This window comes from Oncorhynchus tshawytscha, linkage group LG26 (genome assembly GCF_018296145.1).
Source record: "Oncorhynchus tshawytscha isolate Ot180627B linkage group LG26, Otsh_v2.0, whole genome shotgun sequence".
Classification (NCBI taxonomy): domain Eukaryota; kingdom Metazoa; phylum Chordata; class Actinopteri; order Salmoniformes; family Salmonidae; genus Oncorhynchus; species Oncorhynchus tshawytscha.
In genome coordinates this window covers 36,199,511-36,219,712 of record NC_056454.1, presented here as the reverse complement: position 1 = coordinate 36,219,712, position 20,202 = coordinate 36,199,511, and the positions used below count along the sequence as shown (strand labels likewise).

The 20,202-nt window shown below is 40.2% G+C and overlaps 1 protein-coding gene across 1 annotated transcript in view; it reads left to right on the top strand.

Annotated features, from left to right (window-relative positions):
* Positions 1-20,202, top strand: part of LOC112224856 (low-density lipoprotein receptor-related protein 1B) — a 365,574-nt gene that overhangs the window by 269,119 nt on the left and 76,253 nt on the right. Inside the window, 5 exon segments of the mRNA XM_042306367.1 lie at positions 2,054-2,188; positions 2,404-2,544; positions 4,647-4,834; positions 13,323-13,506; positions 17,131-17,216. Coding sequence (XP_042162301.1) covers positions 2,054-2,188; positions 2,404-2,544; positions 4,647-4,834; positions 13,323-13,506; positions 17,131-17,216 — 734 coding nt within the window.

Genomic DNA, 20,202 nt, shown 5'->3' with positions numbered 1-20,202 from the left:
CCTGCAGGTTATTTTTGGAGTTTGTTCTACGTGGGAAGAAGCTAGGCAGAGGACACTGAATCCCCTTGCCTGCGTGTGTTGTTGTTGGCCATTCGAGCAATTTATCCCTCACACAATGGACAGTAGGTTGGATACAAAGAAGTTGATGACCCGAGGAGATGTGAAAGGTCCCATAACAACAATCTCACCTTGTATTAAAGTGACTCCGAACACCTCACTGCACCCACCAAACACACCATATGCAAGTATTCCCTTTGTAGAACTGTAGTATACAGTACCAGTCAAAAGTTTGGACACCTACTTGTTCAAGGGTTTTTCTATATTTTTTCACTATTTTCTATATTGTAGAATAATAGTGAAGACATCAAAACTATGAAATAACACATATGGATTCATGTAGCAACCCAAAAATGTTAAACAAATCAAAATATATTAAGATTTTGGATTCTTCAAAGTAGCCACCCTTTGCCTTGATGACAGCTTTGCACACTCCTGGCATTTTCTCAACCAGCTTCATGGGACAGTCACCTGGAATGCATTTCACTTAACAGGTGTGCCTTATTTAAAGTTAATTTGTGGAATGTCTTTCCTTCTTAATGCACACTCTTGGCATGCTCTCAACCAGCTTCATAGTTTTGATGTCTTCACTATTATTTCCAATGTAGAAAATTGTACAAACAAAGAAAAACCCTTGAATGAGTAGGTGTGTCCACCTTTGTGACTGGAACTGTATATTATAAGCATTAGTAGTATATTTTTCTGCTACTGCTATATGTCATAAATTGCCATAACTGTTCCTGCATACTGCTGTGTAAACTCACCTCGATCTCCAGAGCCAATAAACATTGTATTGAATACAAGCCATGTGTACTTATTTGCTACATTGACCTAATAATCGTCTTTTTATTGAAACATATTTACTTGCCAGCAAATGAAAGTTGAAATGATACACCAACTCCCTGCATCATTTGTTTAAGCAGTAAGATTGTAGCTAGTTACTTCCAAATACATTTCATGAATATTGTAGCTAGTTACAATGCATGGATCCAGGAGTTGAAGTCAACACTTTATTGGTTTCTGATGCAGTAGGAATCATTTAGTCAGTGGTTAGTACACTTGTAAAAAACTTTTCTGTTAAACGTCTTGTCAAACTACATTATATACATATGTACAAGAGCTAGGAATATCTATATCACAATTCAATTGTGAGCATATTAGGCATTCTATATTATACTACAACATCAGTCTAACTAAAGATGGATGTTGTGTTGGTTGAATGTTCCAGGCAGGTTCCTGAATGTTCTTCAGCTGGTGAACCTTGTCTTGTGTTGGGCAATGCCAGCTGGTCTTGCAGATGCACTCCATGACCTTTGACTCAGACTATACACATTGGCTCTTGCCAGCCCCGTACAGTCTTTTCCTCTTCCGAGTCAGATGATGTTGCGCTTGTTCCCGGTTGAAAGCTTTCATCCAATGGGTCTACATGATCTGTACTATTTAAGCTGGTGTTGAGGTCATCATCATCAAAATCAGCAGCAGGATTAGTCTGTAGTCAGTAGTCTGTAGTCTGTAGTCAGGGATTGTGGTTTGCTTACAACCAGGAAACGTAGAAGGCCTGTTTCTACTGGTGAGATGCAGAAATGCTTGTACAGTATTGCATGTAGTAAGGAAATTCAAGATTTTTATGGCACCTATTATATGTAAAGAAATATATAACACATATTATACAGTAAAAGAGCAGCTGTGGAATTTCGCTTTATTTGTTTTTGTAACACAAGTGTTAAAGACGCAAGTCAAATTCCTGAAAAAGGCCTCCACCCCTACTTCCTTCAGAGCTGACTCCATATTGTTGAGCATATGTACTTCACCGCCACATCTCTAGAGCAGGGTTTTCCAAACTCGTTCCTGGGGCCCCATCTGGGTGCACGTTTAGTTTTTTTCCCGAGCACTACACAGCTGGGGGGGGGACAATGTTCGGAAAACCCTGCTCTAGAGTGCCATGATATTGTCAACTCCTAGTGTAAAACTCCAACCATATTTCTCACCCATCCAGCACCCAACAACACATGTGATGATAACTCCTTCCTTTGCCACAACGAAGCCTGTGTTCCCCAGCGTTTTGTCTGTGACCATGATGACGACTGTGGTGATGGATCTGATGAGTCACTTGAATGTGGCAAGTAGATTTGTTGCTTTGTCTTTTAATACCGCCCATAGAATAATAACTAAGTTATAACATTGTAATAAGTTATAACAGAGATTTAACTAATTAATACCTTACTGTAAGTTGGAAGTAGAATGACTTTTCAGTAATCTATCTGGGATCTGCGATGATGTGTTGGCCTGTGTAAGTGTCAGTTAGTGAGGCTGCAGCTCTCTCTCTTTGTTTTTCTGTATCTGCAGTGTACCGGCCCTGTGGACCTGAGGAGTTTCGCTGTGGGGATGGTCGCTGCCTGCTCAGTGCTCAATGGGAGTGTGACGGCTGCCCAGACTGTCCTGACCGATCTGACGAGCTGCCCCTGAACCTCAAATGCCTGGCCGCAGGTAGTGTAGTTTACTGCTGTTCAAATGCCTGGCCGCAGGAAGTGTAGTTTACTGCTGTTCAAATGCCTGGCCGCAGGTAGTGCAGTTTACTGCTGTTCAAATGCCTGGCCACAGTTACTCTAGTTTACTGCTGTTCAAATGCCTGGCCGCAGGTAGTGTAGTTTACTGCTGTATTGTAGTTTACCGCTGTACTGTACTCTGTGCTGTTAGTACCGTCTGGCCGCAGGTAGTATATTCTACTGCTGTTTGACTGGCCACAGGTACTCTAGTCTACTGCTGTTTGACTGGCCGCGGGTACTCTAGTCTACTGCTGTTTGACTGGCCACAGGTACTCTAGTCTACTGCTGTTTGACTGGCCGTGGGTACTCTAGTCTACTGCTGTTTGACTGGCCGTGGGTACTCTAGTCTACTGCTGTTTGACTGGCCACAGGTACTCTAGTCTACTGCTGTTTGACTGGCCGTGGGTACTCTAGTCTACTGCTGTTTGACTGGCCGTGGGTACTCTAGTCTACTGCTGTTTGACTGGCCGTGGGTACTCTAGTCTACTGCTGTTTGACTGGCCACAGGTACTCTAGTCTACTGCTGTTTGACTGGCCACAGGTACTCTAGTCTACTGCTGTTTGACTGGCCGTGGGTACTCTAGTCTACTGCTGTTTGACTGGCCGCGGGTACTCTAGTCTACTGCTGTTTGACTGGCCACACATACTCTAGTCTACTGCTGTTTGACTGGCCGTGGGTACTCTAGTCTACTGCTGTTTGACTGGCCGTGGGTACTCTAGTCTACTGCTGTTTGACTGGCCACAGGTACTCTAGTCTACTCTGTTTGAGTCTAGTCTACTGCTGTTTGACTGGCCACAGGTACTCTAGTCTACTGCTGTTTGACTGGCCGTGGGTACTCTAGTCTACTGCTGTTTGACTGGCCACACATACTCTAGTCTACTGCTGTTTGACTGGCCGCGGGTACTCTAGTCTACTGCTGTTTGACTGGCCGTGGGTACTCTAGTCTACTGCTGTTTGGCTCTCTCTATTACTGTCATCAGTCTACTATAAGAGAGGATAGAAACCACACAAAACATTGCTGGGTTGAATATGTAATATGGCATGGCCTATTGGGGACGTGGCTTTCAGATAGTTATTTAACCCGTCTGTGATAGTAAATGTCATTCTGCTTCATATGTTCTTTTGTGTTGTCAACACATGTTGAGCAAAGACACTTTTGTAGCTGTAATGAGTCTTACACAAAAGTATGAGTTTCTCAAGTGCCTGTGCATATCCCAATGTTGGGACTGTTACCACTTTGTCTAAATAATATTGCTATTAAGTGTATATGAATACAAACTTAACATGATGAACAGGAATGACATTTACTATTACGGATGGGCAAAAACAACTATTTGAAAGCCACACCCCCAATACACCATGCCACATGACATATTCTTACATAAAATGTCTAACATTATTATTTAAATATTATATGACAAAGTGGTAACTCTCCCAACATTGGGACATTCACAGGCACTTGAGGAACTCATACTCTTCGGTATACCTCACTGAAGGTCAGAAGGTAGCCTATCGGTTAAGAGTTTTGGACCAGTAACCAAAACATTGCTGGTTCAAATCCCCAAGCCAACTAGGTGAAAAGTCTGTCGACATACCCTTAAGCAATGCACTTAATTCAAATTGCTTCTGTAGACCACTCTGGATAAGAGCATCAGCTAAGTGACTCAAATGTAAACATGTTAGTACTCAACAAACAGATAATACAACAGACAGATGAACCAGAATGACATTAACTCTTATGGGTGACCAACTCTCTGAAATCCATGCCTCTACTATGCCACCCCTAAAGTCTTCTGCTCTGATCTGGTGAATCTTAGATTGCAACCAAAATGAGTGGCCAAACTGGCTTTGTCAAAATAACCCAATGTGTATTCTGCAAATTATTTACCAAAATTGGTTTGTTTTTCACCCAGCATTTTTTTGAGTGCGAAGATATAAAGACAGTAAGAGTAAAACTTTCAGAATATCATCAATCTAAATTAAATGATTACTATTGTAAATGCTTTTTGACTCACCATTGACAGTTATAAATTACCTTCCAGGGAGTCTGTGCAATGGTTCCTTCTTCATGTGTTCCAATGGACGCTGCATCTCTGAAGGGATTCTGTGTGACAAGAAAGACGACTGTGGAGACCGGTCCGATGAGAAGAACTGCAACGTGAACGAGTGTCTGAATCGCAGAGTCAGTGGCTGTACACAGGACTGTCAGGATCTTCCTGTTGGATACAAGGTAGGAATCACCACAGACTTAAACAGGCCTTGATGCGTAGCTTGGACAACTGCACATGTATCATATATTCAGAATCATAATCAAGGTTAGGCTGTCTTTCCTAGGGTTTTATGAATTCTAGATATCCCGTCTTTATTTCAGCCAGAGACAGATTTGTAAGTGGACAGACATCACCTGGTGGAAGGCTTACAGATATTACCAATAATAATATAGCCAGAGCAATAGAAATGTTTCAAATATGTACATGCAGAATCTGACTTTAATCAAGTTAACTTTGTTTTTTCTGAATGTTTTGTATTAAGAAGCCTATAACACGGACCTAATAAAGTGCCAACATTATTATCTCAGTGTGCATGATTCAAATGATTATGTCGTGCCTGAGGCTATATTAGGCTTTCCCACACAAGATAGGAAGACAAAGTTATACACACAGTACAGTAGGATCCTATCATCATTAGGGCCGGCACATTACCAGCATCGCCGGGACGATACCAGCATCGCGATACTCGTTAGTATCGTGGCAAGGAAACGACTTTAACTTCTTTATGAAAACAATCCTGATGTTGGATACAAACATATAATGTTATCTCGAGTAACATTTATTTATTTTCCAAGCTATATTGCTCACCATGAAACATTTATAGGTTTAGTAGACAAGTTTAAAAGATTGATGTTTTGTCCTACTTAAAATGCTATAGCACACAATATTTGACATACAGCAGGTTTTTAAAGGACCAAAGAGTTTGGTCTGCTTCTTGTTTTTAAAGGAAAACATATTGCAATACTGGTATTGTCCGTGCCCTTATCATCATCTTGAACACAAACCTATGCTATGGATACAAGCGATGAAAGATGAGAAAATAGTTTTGAGAGGCTTCCGTGCCATCGGTTCGTTTGCTGGGATCCTTGGCGACAGGCAGGCAGGCTCCATAGAGAGAGAATGCGTCACAAATGGCATTATTCCCCATATTTGAAACAAAGGACAATGTACAACAAAACATTAGTCGCAGAAGTGAAAAGTGATGCGTTGCAGCTGATTTAGCTAACAGCTCATTTACATCTGCAAGTTACATCGGCAGTCAACATTATTCTGACAGTTATATAGTGCACTACTTTTGACCACAGTCCTATGGGCCCTATATAGGGAATAGGTTGCCATCTGAGATGCAACCTGAGAGAAGGACAGTTCTGCTGACTGTTCAGCGGGGTGACTGTGCTAGTCTGCTGTCTGGCCTGAATCCAGGGCACGGCCACCCACCAAGGTGAACTTGCGGCCATCAGAGATATCAGAATAACACATCCTGACCTTCACTCTGGGCTTTCCCTCCTGCCCCTGTCCTACCCCATGCTCTCTGCATCACAAAGTGACCGAGAAGGACAGACTAAAACAGTCATCCCTGTCCTGGCTGTCTAGATACTGAAGCAGAGCAGAGCTGTATGACCAGAGAGCACATCAATGAAGACCCCTTAGTGGCTAGCTCATCCATCTCTAGGCCGGAACAGATAGATCAGCAGAAATGCCCTCAAGGTTGGGAATTCTGGATCAGAGAGGCTTAAAGCAGGGGCCAGTAACAGCTGATATAAGCATTTTGAGTTATTTTGGGCTGGAGTTGCTGAATGGCACCAATTTTATTTAATATTTCGTTAGCTCTTGAGCTATGACATTTATGTCATCATACTGATTCCGCTCTGTTTTTATTGGTCTTGTGTGTAACTTTGTGAGTAGATCTACTGGCATATTGAGGAGCTACACAGCAAATTATCCAGTATTACATTACATCAACACTGAAAGAGTGGGACCATATACACACTGAAATGAGTGTCAAATTAACACACTGCTTTTAGTGTAATACCTTGTTAAAATATTTCCCAGAATTCCTTGCCTTTTGAGTGAATCATAGAGTTATCACCCATGATTGTATTTGTTATTAAGTGATTATGTTATCATAAAATGTTTATTTTATTTAACACAATGTCATGCGCCACATGTCAAACTCATTCCGTGGAGGGCCGAGTCTGCAGGTTTTCGATCCGAGTTTTCGCTTCCTTGTACTTGATTCATAAGTTAAGGTCACTAATTATGAATTAACTCCCCTCACCTGATTTTCTAGGTATTCATTGAAAGGGAAAAAACCCCAGCATACACTAGGCTCTACATTGAATGAGTTTGACACCCCTGTCATACGCATTTCATAAGGTCTTATTTTGAGGGCCTAGTTTTACCCTACAGAGGTCTGAAACAAATTGTATTTTTATTTTACCTTTATGTAACTAGGCAAGTCAGTTAAGAACAAATTCTTATTTTCAGTTAACTGCCTTGTTCAGGGGCAGAACGACAGATTTTTACCTTTTTGGCTCGGGGATTCGATCTTGCAAACGTTCGGTTACAAGTCCGACGCTCTAACCGCTAGGCTACCAAAACCACTAATCTAATCAATGTGATACTAAAACCACACCCATCATTATCATATTTCCCAACATTGTTTTTGCAGGTTGAGTTTTATAATTGTTCAAGAAATATGTTTGTGCATGTAAATGGATTAATAATAATCCATTTATAAATGACAATCCAAAAATAAATTACAAACATTTTCTAAACCAATCCAATATGGTTGTTGGTTGTTCCAGTTTTGATGCTTTAGTTAGTCTCATATCTTAGTCTTCCCAACCATGTAAGTCATTCTGAATGCAGGATGAGGTGATAGAACATTCAAAATATTTGTACAAGCTAAATTCCAATTGGAATTATGAATCACTTTGCAAGCCTGCACAATGTGACTTGCAGACCTGATGTGGCCTGTAGACCTTGAGTTCCATGGCAACTGTATTATACCCTTACAAAAAAAGGTTTGATTATAGCTGAGTCGGTGTGGGTAGGTCTCTAAGAGCCTTTGCACGCCTGTATTGTACAATATTTTCCCATTATTCTTTTTACACTTTTCAAGCTGGTTGTTGATCATTGCTAGAAATAAATTTTCAAGTCTTGCCATAGATTAAGCCTATTTAAGTCAAAACTGTAACTAGGCCACCCAGGGACATTCAATATAATCTTGGTAAGCAACTCCAGTGTATATTTGGCCTTCTGTTTTAGGCTTATTGTCCTGCTGAAAAGTGAAATCATCTCCCAGTGTCTGTTGGAATGAAGACTGAACCAGGTTTTCCTCTAGGATTTTGCATGTGCTTAGCTGTATTCTTTTTCTTTTCATCATAAAAACCACCCCAGTCCTTGCCGATGACAAGCATACTCATAACATTATTCAGCCACCACTATGCTTGAAAATATAAAGAGTGGTACTCAGTGATGTGTTGGATTTGCCCCAAACACAACAATTTTTATTCAGGACAAGTGTTAGTTTCTTTGCCACATTCTTTGCAGTATTACTTAAGTGACTTGTTCTAAACAGGTAGTGGTGTGTATTCATGGATGCCAAGGGAAGCCAGGCTTCCCCAAATATTTGACCAATAACATTTTTTAAGTTATAAAATAATTTCTCTTTCGTCTCTGAGTTTGAGTTGATTTATTTTTATTTTTACAGGGACAGTGCACATTACTCAACGTTTCAGTAAAAGTGTTGGTTTTAGCCAGCCGGCTAATTTTCAACCGCAGTCTCTGGGCAGGTTATTAGAGAGAATTGGGCCAGTAACCAAAAGGTTGCTAGATCGAATCCCCGAGCTGACAAGGTAAAAATATGTTGTTCTGCCCCTGAACAAGGTAGTTAACCCACTGTTCCTAGGCTGTCATTGTAAATAAGAATTTGTTCTTAACTGACTTGCCTAGTTAAATAAAGGTAAAATAAAATAATTGATTGAATATGTCCGTAAACACACCAGCCAGCTGGTCTGCACATGCTTGGAGGACGCGTCTATGGATGCCGTCTGGGCCGGCAGCCTTGCGAGGGTTGACACGTTGAAATGTTTTACTCACGTTGGCTGCGTTGAAGGAGAGCCCGCAGGTTTTGGTAGTGGGCCATGTCAGTGGCACTGTATTGCACTCAAAGCGAGCAAAGAAGCTGTTTAGTTTGTCTGGGAACAAGACATCATGGTCCACGACGGGGCTTCTTTTTGTAATCCGTGATTGACTGTAGACCCTGCCACATACCTCTCGTGTCTGAGCCGTTGAATTGCGACTCAACTTTGTCTCTTTACTGACGCTTCGCTTGTTTGATTGGCTTGCGGAGGGAATGGCTACACTGTTTATATTCGGTCATGTTTCCGGTTGCCTTGCCATAATTAAAAGCAGTGGTTTGCGCTTTCAGTTTTGTGCAAATGCTGCCATCAATGCACAGTTTCTGGTTGGGGAAGGTTTTAATAGTCACCGTGGGTTCAACATCACCAATGCTCTTGCTAATAAACTCGCTCACTGAATCAGCGTATACATCAATGTTGTTGTCCTATGCCATCCGGAACATATCCCAGTCCACGTGATCGAAGCAGTCTTGAAGCGTGGAATCAGATTGGTCAGACCAGCGTTGAACAGACCTGAGTACGGGCGTTTGCTGTTTTAGTTTCTGTCTATAGGCTGGGAGCAACAAAATGGAGTCGGAGTTGCAATGTACTGGAGATAAATGCATAATTGCGGAGAAATCATCCAAGTGAAGATAGCAGCGACCCCCAGTCTCTCAGTATGTGTAGCCCAAGTATTTGATGCTGCCTGGAACAAAATAGTATGACATGTTGCCACCTTGGCATTTGATTGATTGATGCCAGCAAGGATTTGGCCTACCTTGATAAACAAATTATAAATTATTACAAATTATTATTATTGGACCATGCTTGTCATTTATGAACAATTGAACATCTTGGCCATGTTCTGTTATAATCTCCACCCGGCACAGCCAGAAGAGGACTGGCCACCCCACATAGCCTGGTTCCTCTCTAGGTTTCTTCCTAGGTTTTTGGCCTTTCTAGGGAGTTTTTCCTAGCCACCGTGCTTCTACACCTGCATTGCTTGCTGTTTGGGGTTTTAGGCTGGCTTTCTGTACAGCACATTGAGATATCAGCTGATGTACGAAGGGCTATATAAATACATTTGATTTGATTTGATTCAATGAAATAATTAGCCAATCAGACCTTTGCTGGCATGTCTTGTGGGGTATGCATGAGCTGTATGCTAGTAGCTTGAACAGACACCACTGCATGTCAACACTTCTTACAAAAACAAGTAGTGATGAAATCAATCTCTCCTCTACATACATGTTAGCTGTCCATGTACATTTATGGGCCAGCCTGGCTGCCCTGTTCTGAGCCAATTGTAATTTTCCGAGGTCCCTCTTTGTGGCACCTGACCACACGCCTGAACAGTAGTCCAGGTGCAACAAAACTAGAGCCTGTAGGACCTGCCTTGTTGATAGTGTTGTTAAAAAAGCAGAGCAACAATTTATTATGGACAGACTTCTCCCCATATTAGCTCCAGTTGTATCAACATGACAGTTTACTATCCAGGGTAAATCCAAGCAGTTTAATCATGTCAATTTGCTCAATTTCCACATAATTTAATACAATGTTTAGTTCAGGTTTAGGGTTTAGTGAATGATTTGTCCCAAATACAATGCTTTTAGTTTAAAAAAAATATATATATAGTACTTATTCCTTGCCACCCATTCTGAAACTTACTGCAGATCTTTAAGTGTTGCAGTGATTTCACTTGCTGTAGTAGCTAATGTGTATAGTGTTGAGTCATCCGCATACATATATACACTGGCTTTACTCAGGGCCAGTGGCATGGCATTAGTAAAGATTTTTACATGTAAGGGGCCTAGACAGCTGCCGTGGGGAATTCCTGATTCTACCTGGATTATATTGGGGAGGCTTCCATTAAAGAACACCCTCTTTATCCAAAATATAGCATGGGGTGTAAAGCTATAACACACGTTTTTCCATCAGCAGACTATGAGCGATAATGTCAAAAGCCGCACAAGTCCAACAAAACAGCTCACACAATCTTCCTATCATCAATTTCCCATTTATGTAAGTGCCATGCTTGTTGAATGTCCTTCTCTATAAGTGTGCTGAAAGTCTGTTGTCAATTTGTTAACAGTAAAATAGCGTTGTATCTGGTCAAACACAATTTTATGGCAATTTGAAACGGTAAAGGGAGCTGTACTATTCTTGGGTAGCGGAATTACTTTTGCTTCCTTACAGGCTTGAGGGCACACACTTTCTAGTAGGCTTAGATTGAAAATATAGGAAATGGGAGTGTCAATATCGTCCGCTATTACCCTCAGTAATTTTCCATTTATTTGGTTATTTCAAAATATAATAGATGTCAAAATGTCAAATAAAATGTAGTTCAACTTCTAAATAATCAATAATTCAATGAATAAATAATCAATACAACTTAAATTAATCAAATCAAAAGAAAAACAAACAATTTCCCCAGAAAAAAAAAAAACATGCATTCAAACAAATAACATTTAACAATCATCAGTCAGTCATGGTTGGTCTGATGGAGTGGTTCACTGTGTGTTTGTGTCTTTGTGTTGGGGTAGGGGAAGGTGTGGGTTCTGAGCTGGCAGTTGCTGGATGAAGTTGGCAGTTGTGGTTGGTCGGTGCTGTATCTAGGGTGTAGTGGAAATTTCCTGTATTTACCAAATCATGAGAGCAAACCACACACAAGTCAGAGTTATCATAAAGTCCATCTTTAATTATATGAGCTCCATCACAACCCTGTGACTGTCAGATCAATTCAGTGTCTATAAATGAATTCTCTGAGAGTGCTTACAAAATAGTTCTTAGTATCATTTATAGCCAAGACACACCCATCTCAACTCACATGACGAATAAGAGATCTTAGGAACATTACAAAGGAAGATTTTACTTGAGAGAGGAGTATCCCATAGCCAGACAACATTAGCTATACATTATCATTCAGTTTGCTCTCCTAAAATGAGGTTCTACTTCTCGTTCTTGGTATAACATAGTACCAAGACATTAGGATATATATCAATTGTCATTTTAGACACTCCCATTCTGGACAAGCTCACGGAGACACAGTGACTGGCACACAGACATTGTGGAGCCAAGAGATAATTGGTTCCCCCTCAATCACCCCTTCACATGGTTTAAAAGATGTGTTTACATATGAAGACAAGCTTGACCTCTCCCCTTTCTGCGGCCCAAGTAACTGAACCCAACAGTATTATCCAAAAATAGACATTCTAATGACATATCTCACATAACCATGCAATAAAATAAATAAAACATTTTATTTATAAATGTTACCTAAATAATTCTGATTCTGCCACGACAAGGGTTAGTGCTGAGTCCAGGGCTGGTGCTGCTGTTTGGGGCTGGAACTGGGAAAAATTGGGTTGATGTTGGGACTGGATTGAAAATCGTGCTGTACCAGGGCTGGGTCTAGTGCTAGGACTCTGGGCCTTGGAGAAAAACAGGAACATTGGCTGGTGCTGGGTTTGGGATCTGTAGAGGGGAGGAAAGACAACATGAGGAGCAAGCAGGAACACATGGGAGCCCTAGACCCATAGTTCTTTGGTGGTACTTCCCTGTGATCTTTGGTACCTCCTCTGCACCTCATCTGGTGGTCTGATGCTGGGACTGGCCAGTGTTTTAATTTAACACTGGTTCCAGTGTGTATATGGTCCCACACTTTGTGTTGATTTAACCAGTGGTGTAAAATACTTAAGTATTTCTTTTCATTGAACCCTTATTTTACCAGGTAAGTTGACTTAAAACACATTCTCATTTACAGCAACAACCTGGGGAATAGTTACAGGGGATAGGAGGGGGGATGAATGAGACAATTAGAAGTTACTTTAACATACTATTTAAGTCGTTTTATGGGGTATCTGTACTTTATTTTACTATTTTTATTTTTGATGACTTATACTTTTACTTCACTACATTCCTAAAGAAAAGAAAATCATGTACTATTTACGCCATACACTTACACTGACACCCCAAAAAACACTCACTGCTTAGCAGGACTGGAAAATGGTCCAATTCATGCACTTCCCAAGAGAACATGCCTGGTCATCCCTACTACTTCTGATCTGGCGGACTCACTAAAGACACATGCTACGTTTGTAAATTATTTCTGAGTGTTGGAGTGTGCCCCTGGCTATCTGTAAATAAAAATAAAGAAAACAAGGAAATGGTGCCATCTGGTTTGCTTAATATAAGGAATTTGAAAATACTTATACTTTACTTTTGATTCTTAAGTATATTTTAAACCAAACACCTTTAGATTTTTACTCAAGTATTATTTTACTGGGTGACTTTCACTTTTACTTGAGTGATTTTCTATTAAGGTATATTTACCTAGAATGTGTTGTGTATAGTTAAGTGAGTGTTGTTGAAAGACAATTAGGCACAATTGAATAATGCAGCTGAATGTCCATCTGTCTCTGCATAGCATTTTACTGTATCGACCAGCTGCTGAAAAGCCTGAGTAAATGGAATATAAACTATTATTTGTTAAATTTGTCTAGACTAAAAATGCTTCATTACTTTTTTGTTTGTGTGATGTCAGTGCAAGTGTTGGCCTGGATTCCGGCTGAAAGATGATGGGAAAACGTGCGTGGACGTTAACGAATGTTCCTCCAGCCTGCCCTGCAGCCAGCGTTGTATCAACACCTACGGCTCCTTCAAGTGTCTGTGTGTAGAAGGCTACGAAGCCCTGGAGAGAAACCCCAACTCCTGCAAGGCTCTCTCAGGTAAAGCTATTCACATGTCTTGGCAGCAAGCTTGTACTATAATATACTCTAGTCCTTTGGATTAATTCACTAGTGATATACTGTATTTTACATAATTTAAATTGAAGTTTAAGTGTTATTCTAAATCGTGTTTACCTGCATGTATATTTAGAAATGTTGAGCTTGTTCTGTAATATACTGTAATATATATATATATATATATATATATATATATTTATATTTATATTTATATTTATATATATATATATATTTATATATATTTATATATATTTATTTATATATTTATTTATATATATATTTATTTATATATATATATATATATATATATATATATATTTATATGTGTGTGTGTGTTTGTGTATATAAACACACATTATACAGTATATACTGTAACCGACAACCACAGGAGGATTCAGGAGCCCACTCTCAATGAGTGTAGACAGCCAGCTGCTGCCACTCTGCTTATAATCAGATGGGGGAGGAGAGGAGGTAGGGGGCCCACGTGGGTAACTTGGAGGACCTGCCTTGATTAGGTAACTGATTCATAAATAAATTGGTCAATTGTGTGAGTCAGGGGCTGGGCCCAAGTCAGAAAAATAAATACTAATTTTTATACTAAAATAAAAGTTAAGTTATTATTATTATTTTTTCAACCACAGGAGCCGCTCTCAATTTTCAAAATACACCAGAGAGCATACTTTAGCCATAGAGGATCAATAGTTTAAAAAAACGAACTGTGGATTACAGTTTTTGACAATTGCTTACACATTCTGAAACCATAGCTCCTTTTCTCTAGACTCAAAACACACACTTAACATGCGAAACGTCACACGTCTCTTGCAAAATGAAACACTTCATTCAAAACTATTTTAACTCTTCTCAAAATTGTGTTTTTACATCAAAACTCTACACACAAACCATCAAATGATTAGCTATTATACACGCCAACTACACACGGATGTGACAAATGTAAAACACTACTATGTTGTGTCTTTTGCATGTTCAGTGTGCAGTGGAGTCCACGGCAGTTTGTCATAGCACTCACACGTACATGTATGTGCACAAATATATACAGTATGTATGCATATTCAGTATATGTTTACACTATAAACAGAAATGCACAGGAGGAAAAAATAAAATGTATTTCTTTCTCAAAACATTGTATTTTCATCCAGATTTTGGGATGAACAGTAAGAGACAAAACAAATACAGTAGAAGATAAACAAATAGGCTTGTTACTGTAAAGAAAAAAACAATTAGGGTGCATTTTGTCTCCTATTTTGAGCTGGCAACAGCACCTCATCAACATCACAAGCGATGTTCTCTCTGGCTAAACAGCAATGGACGTAGCCCTGGCATGCCCCTTAGTCTATGTCACCACAGGCCTCCTCCATTGCCTGGAGAAGGGGTATGCGTTGGTGGGGTTGGCGATCGTATACCTTCCAATGTCACCACGAAAATAACTCTTCTATTGGGTTTAGAAAAGGAGAATATGATGGCAGGTTGAGCATCAAAACTTGCAGATGGTCAATGAACCAGTTGTGGACCAGAGCAGCCCAGTGGAAACTTACGTTGTCCCAGATGACAACAAACCCAGACTGCTCTGGCCATTCTGGCCCATTCTTCTGGTCATTGGGAATGAGGATATTATGCAGGGTGTCAAGGAAGGTGATAATGTGGGCAGTATTGTGAGGACCAAGAGTGGCATGATGATGCCAGGATACCGTTCTGACTAATGGCTGCACACATTGATGTTGCTACCACGCTGTCCAGGGACACTCACGATGGTGCGGTGTCCTATGGGGTTTCTTCCCCTACGTCTTGTTTCGGGTAGGTTAAAGCCGACCTCATCAACGTAGACAAAATCATGATGCTCTGCAGCAGCATCTAGTTCCATAACTCTCTGACAAGACTAAACATTATTGTATGACAGTATGAATAGACAGAGCAGTCAATATGTAGCACAATACACTGAAATACAGTATCAATTACAGGTTAATATAACTTACTTGTATGTATTCATAGTGCAGTTGTTTCACTCTGTCAGAATTTAGTTCAAATGGTACTCTGTAGAGCTGCTTCCTACAAATCTGATGGCGTTTCAGGAGACGGCCGAGTGCAGATAAACTCACCCTATTTATGTTACTGAATGTTGTCTTTTCAGTGATGGTGTGGTGTTGCAATTGTTGTAAACGTATGCTGTTGTTTGAAATGACCATATTCACTATGTGTTGTTCCTACTCTGCTGTGAACAGACTGTTTCTTCCTCCATTGAAGGGTCATCTAGCAATTCTGCAAAAACATGATGTGAATTGTTAGGGTGCAAGATTTCTTTCAGTATGAAATGAAATGTTACAACAGTGCTGTAAGTGCTACAGTGTTGTATGTACAGCAGCATGGTATAGAGGGTAGGTTTACTTACCTGTTCTCATTTTGAAATGTCCAAATGACACTTGCTGCAGTGTAGCAGGCTCAAGTTAGGCTGAACCCTCTACCCAGCCTCCCTGAAACTCAAACCATGGTTGACCACATGGTCAACCAAAGTGGCCCGGATGTCATCTGTGATTGTTCTCCTTCCTCCTTCCTTGTCTTCGTCCTCTTCCTTGTCCTTGACCTCCTCCTTGTCCTCATCCCCCTCTTACTCTCACTCCTCTTCCTCTAACTCTCTCTCCAAAATTGGCCTCCATTGTTTTCCAAACCAAGAAAGCCAACCTGAAGCCTATTTATAGTGCTCAAGCTCTGATTTCTAAGTGAAGAAATGAGCTGTGTGTTTTCACATGTGAGCACTGGGTGTAGGTAATCGCTAAATGAGAGTGGCATTTTGAATGGCAGTGTTTTCCAAACGATTATATTTCTAGAGTTGGTTGCGGCTGTCTGTTTGCCTTTTGCACATTTCTAAATACAATTGCACGAAAAACGCACAGTTTGGAAGGCAAATGCCTACTACTGAAACGAGAAGACTAACCTGTCCGTAGAACCAATAGAACAAATGTTTCTCAACAACCCAATTTTTAGAGAACAGCAGCACTGTTTTACAAAGTAACGTTAGCTCATCTTGAGATAAGCTATTACCACGATGAGCGCATCAGCCATCAATCACCGTGAGGAGTAGCCTATGGCTTCATCTTTAGGTGAATCAATATGACACTGGCAATTATAATTAGTAGCCTGTTATGTAAGCTAATGTCTTCTGATGTAGAATTGCATGAAATGTGTTTTGAGACTGATGGAATGGTTCCAATTAAAGAAATGTTTACCTTTTTCTCCCAAATTTCATGGTATCCAATTGGTAGTTAGTCTTTTCTCATCGCTGCAACTCCCATACGGACTCGGGAGAGGCGGAGGTTGAGAGCTCTGAAACACAACCCAACCGAGCCGCACTGCTTCTTGACACAAAGCCCACTTAACCCGCCACAGGAGTCGCTACTGTGCGACGAGACCCTCCCCTAATCCGGTTGACGTTGGGCCAATTGTGCGCTGCCCCATGGGTTTCCCAGTAGTGGCCGGCTGCGACAGAGCCTGTATTCGAACCCAGAATCTCTAGTGGCACAGCCTTAGACCACTGCGCCACACTGGAGGCATTTACCTTATTCTAAAGGATGTTTATGGTTCTCTTCCTTTCAGTGGAGGAACCTTTTCTCGTACTGGCAGATCATCATGAAATCCGGAAACTAAGTGTGGATGGATCAAATTACACCATTTTGAAACAGGTAAGAGGAAACCATTTATCTACACAAGTGGTAGTATTTGTTTTAAACTGATGCCAAAATATGCATAGGAATCCCTAGTATGTCTTGTCACTCTGTTTTGGCAAAATAAGAACAACTCAGGGTAAAATGACAGAAACCAGAAAATCAAGTGAATACAATTAGATCTGTAACCATACCTGGTTTGCATATATTTGTCACTGTCAGTCAGATTACCTTGCAACTACTCTGCCATTTTGTTTATATTTTAAATGTTACAATTGTACACATTTAGCAGACGGTCTTATCCAGAGTGACATATAATTAGTGGATTCATCGTAGAACTTTCATGCAGTCAGATGACCAAATCGCCCTATTGTGGCATCATTGGTTGAATGTTAATGATATTTTCATAATTAATTAATAAACTTTTTTTAAAAAATGTAATATTGGGATTCAAACTGTTATACATTTCAACTTTATATCTGATATGGTGCAGGTGCTTTCTTTTTTCTAAGCACATAACCTTGTGTGTGAGGTGTATCCTTTTGTGTAAAAGTAGATACGTTTCAGACTACCAAGAAACACTCTGTGACCCTTTTATTTCCCGCTACAGTAAAAGGTCAAAACTCTGTACACAGCTGATAATATAACGTTAGAAATATCAGTCCCGCTTTAATGCCTTCATAAGCATTACATGAATGTGTTACAAAGCATCTATATAGGCCGTCATTGTGAATAAGAATTTGTTCTGAACTGACTTGCCTAGTTAAATGAAGGTTAAATGTTATTTTTTATAACATAATAACCACGTTATGCTTTGTAAAGGGTTCATACATGTGGCATATCTGTGTGACATAATCAAAAATGTCAAATGTGACATAACCTACTATGTTGAATATGATTTAAACATGTGCTTAATAAATGTCATTTTATTTGGTTATTCCAAAATTTATTACAGTTTAAAATGTTCAACAAGTTAAAATTCAAATCCATAATTATTTTTTTTTAAATCCAAATAATAAACAAATCAAACAATAAGTAATCCATTCAAATTAGGTAAAATAAACTAATGGTCATCCAATCAAAAAAAAACAAAGCAATCAATGAATCAAAAAATAATCAAAAATGCTGTCAGTCCAGTCAGTCATGCCACAATATGTCTGTGTCTTTGTGTTGGTGGAGGGGAAGGGGTGGGTCTGTGCTGGCAGTTGCTCAAAGGATTTGGCAGTTGTGGTTGATCGGTGCTGTGTCCAGGGTTGGGGTTGGGGCCGGGACTGGAGGCCAAGGGTTGGTGCTGGTCTAGTGCTGCAGAACGGGGGAAAAAATAAGAATCGGGAAGTGGGGCAGGTGCTGGGTCGGGATCTGGATCTGGATCTGGATCTGTAACGGGGAGGAAGGACAACCTGTGGAGCAAGTAGACACAAGGGAGCCCTAGACCCAGAGATCAAAGATGGTGCTTCCCTGTGGCCTGTTTGCTCCGGGTGACTGTGTAATCTTTGGTCCCTCCTCCGTGCCTCATCTGGTGGTCTGATGCTGGGACTGGCCAATGGGATCTGGATTTGTGTTGGATCTACAGAGGCGAGGAAGGACAACCTGAGGAGCAAGCAGACACACGAGGGAGCCCTAGACCCAGAGGTCAAATGTTGCACTCCCCTGTAGTCCACTCGCTCCAGGTGAAGGTCTGTGCTTTATAAAGAATGACATGTTGTGCTGAAGGATGGCACATGCTCTGAATTGAATTCACGTTTGTCACATAACACCTAATCTCATTCCCAGACACTTCCACCCACCCTGGTGGACCAATGCATCAAACCTTCATTAGCTAGGTTTAGGTTTCAAATCTAATTTGAAGAAGAGAAATTGTGGAAATGGGTAGGGTTTAGTCATAATTATGATTTTTGTGGCTGTGTTAACTAGTGTCGACCAGGGGGAATGATGACAAATACTTTACTCAGTAAGGTCACTCCCATAGAATTCAATGGTCACTCCCAGTAAGGCCAACTTTGAATGGTTGGGGACGACATTGAAAGTGGCTTTCTTATGGAACTAAGTCACATTCCTCAGTACATAAACACGCACACAACAATATAATGAGGGAATGGGAACAGAAGAAGAATGATTACCTGGTGCGGTAGTCTCAGGTTCGACTACTCCAAATCATCTTGGCTCTGACACACACAAACACAAGCTTTGCAGGTCCATCAAATTGAAATACCTTTCATCAAATTGAAATACCCTTCACACCCTACAGTAACCTGTGGATCATGAGCACCTTCAAAAATCAGCAGTACATTAATAACATATTTATTGACACTTTATGTAGTGTCCCGTAATACTTTGTTTGAAGTGAGATGCCTTCGATCATTCATAGCAAATCCATAAATACTCTATATCGCATGTGTCTGCACTTACTTTAAACTTCTTCGGGATATCCCCCCTTTTTTCAATTTTCACCTAAAATGACATACCCAAATCTAACTGCCTGTAGCTCAGGCCCTGAAGCAAGGATATATGCAATATAAGTCACCGAAAGTATTTGAAATAACGATTGAGGTAGCTATATATAATATAACTCAACACTTAACTACTAAAACTAATTTTAATTACAATAAATAAAAGCCTTTTAAAAGGATCAAACCCTTTTTTCCCATTTTCGACCTAAAATGCCTGTAGCTCAGGACCTGAAGCAAGGATATGCATATTCTTGATACTATTTTAAATGAAACACTTTGAAGTTTGTGGAAATGTGAAATTAATGTAGGAGAATATAACACATTAGATCTGGTAAAAGATAATACATTGACATTTTTTTTTTTTTGTACCATCTTTGAATTGCAAGAAAAAAGGCCATAATGCATTATTCCAGCCCAGGCGCAATTTAGATTTTGGCCACTAGATGGCAACAGTGTATGTGCAAAGTTTTAGACTGATCCAATCCAACCATTGCATATCTGTTCAAAATGTTGTATCAAGACTGCCCAAATGTGCCTAATTTGTTTATTAATAC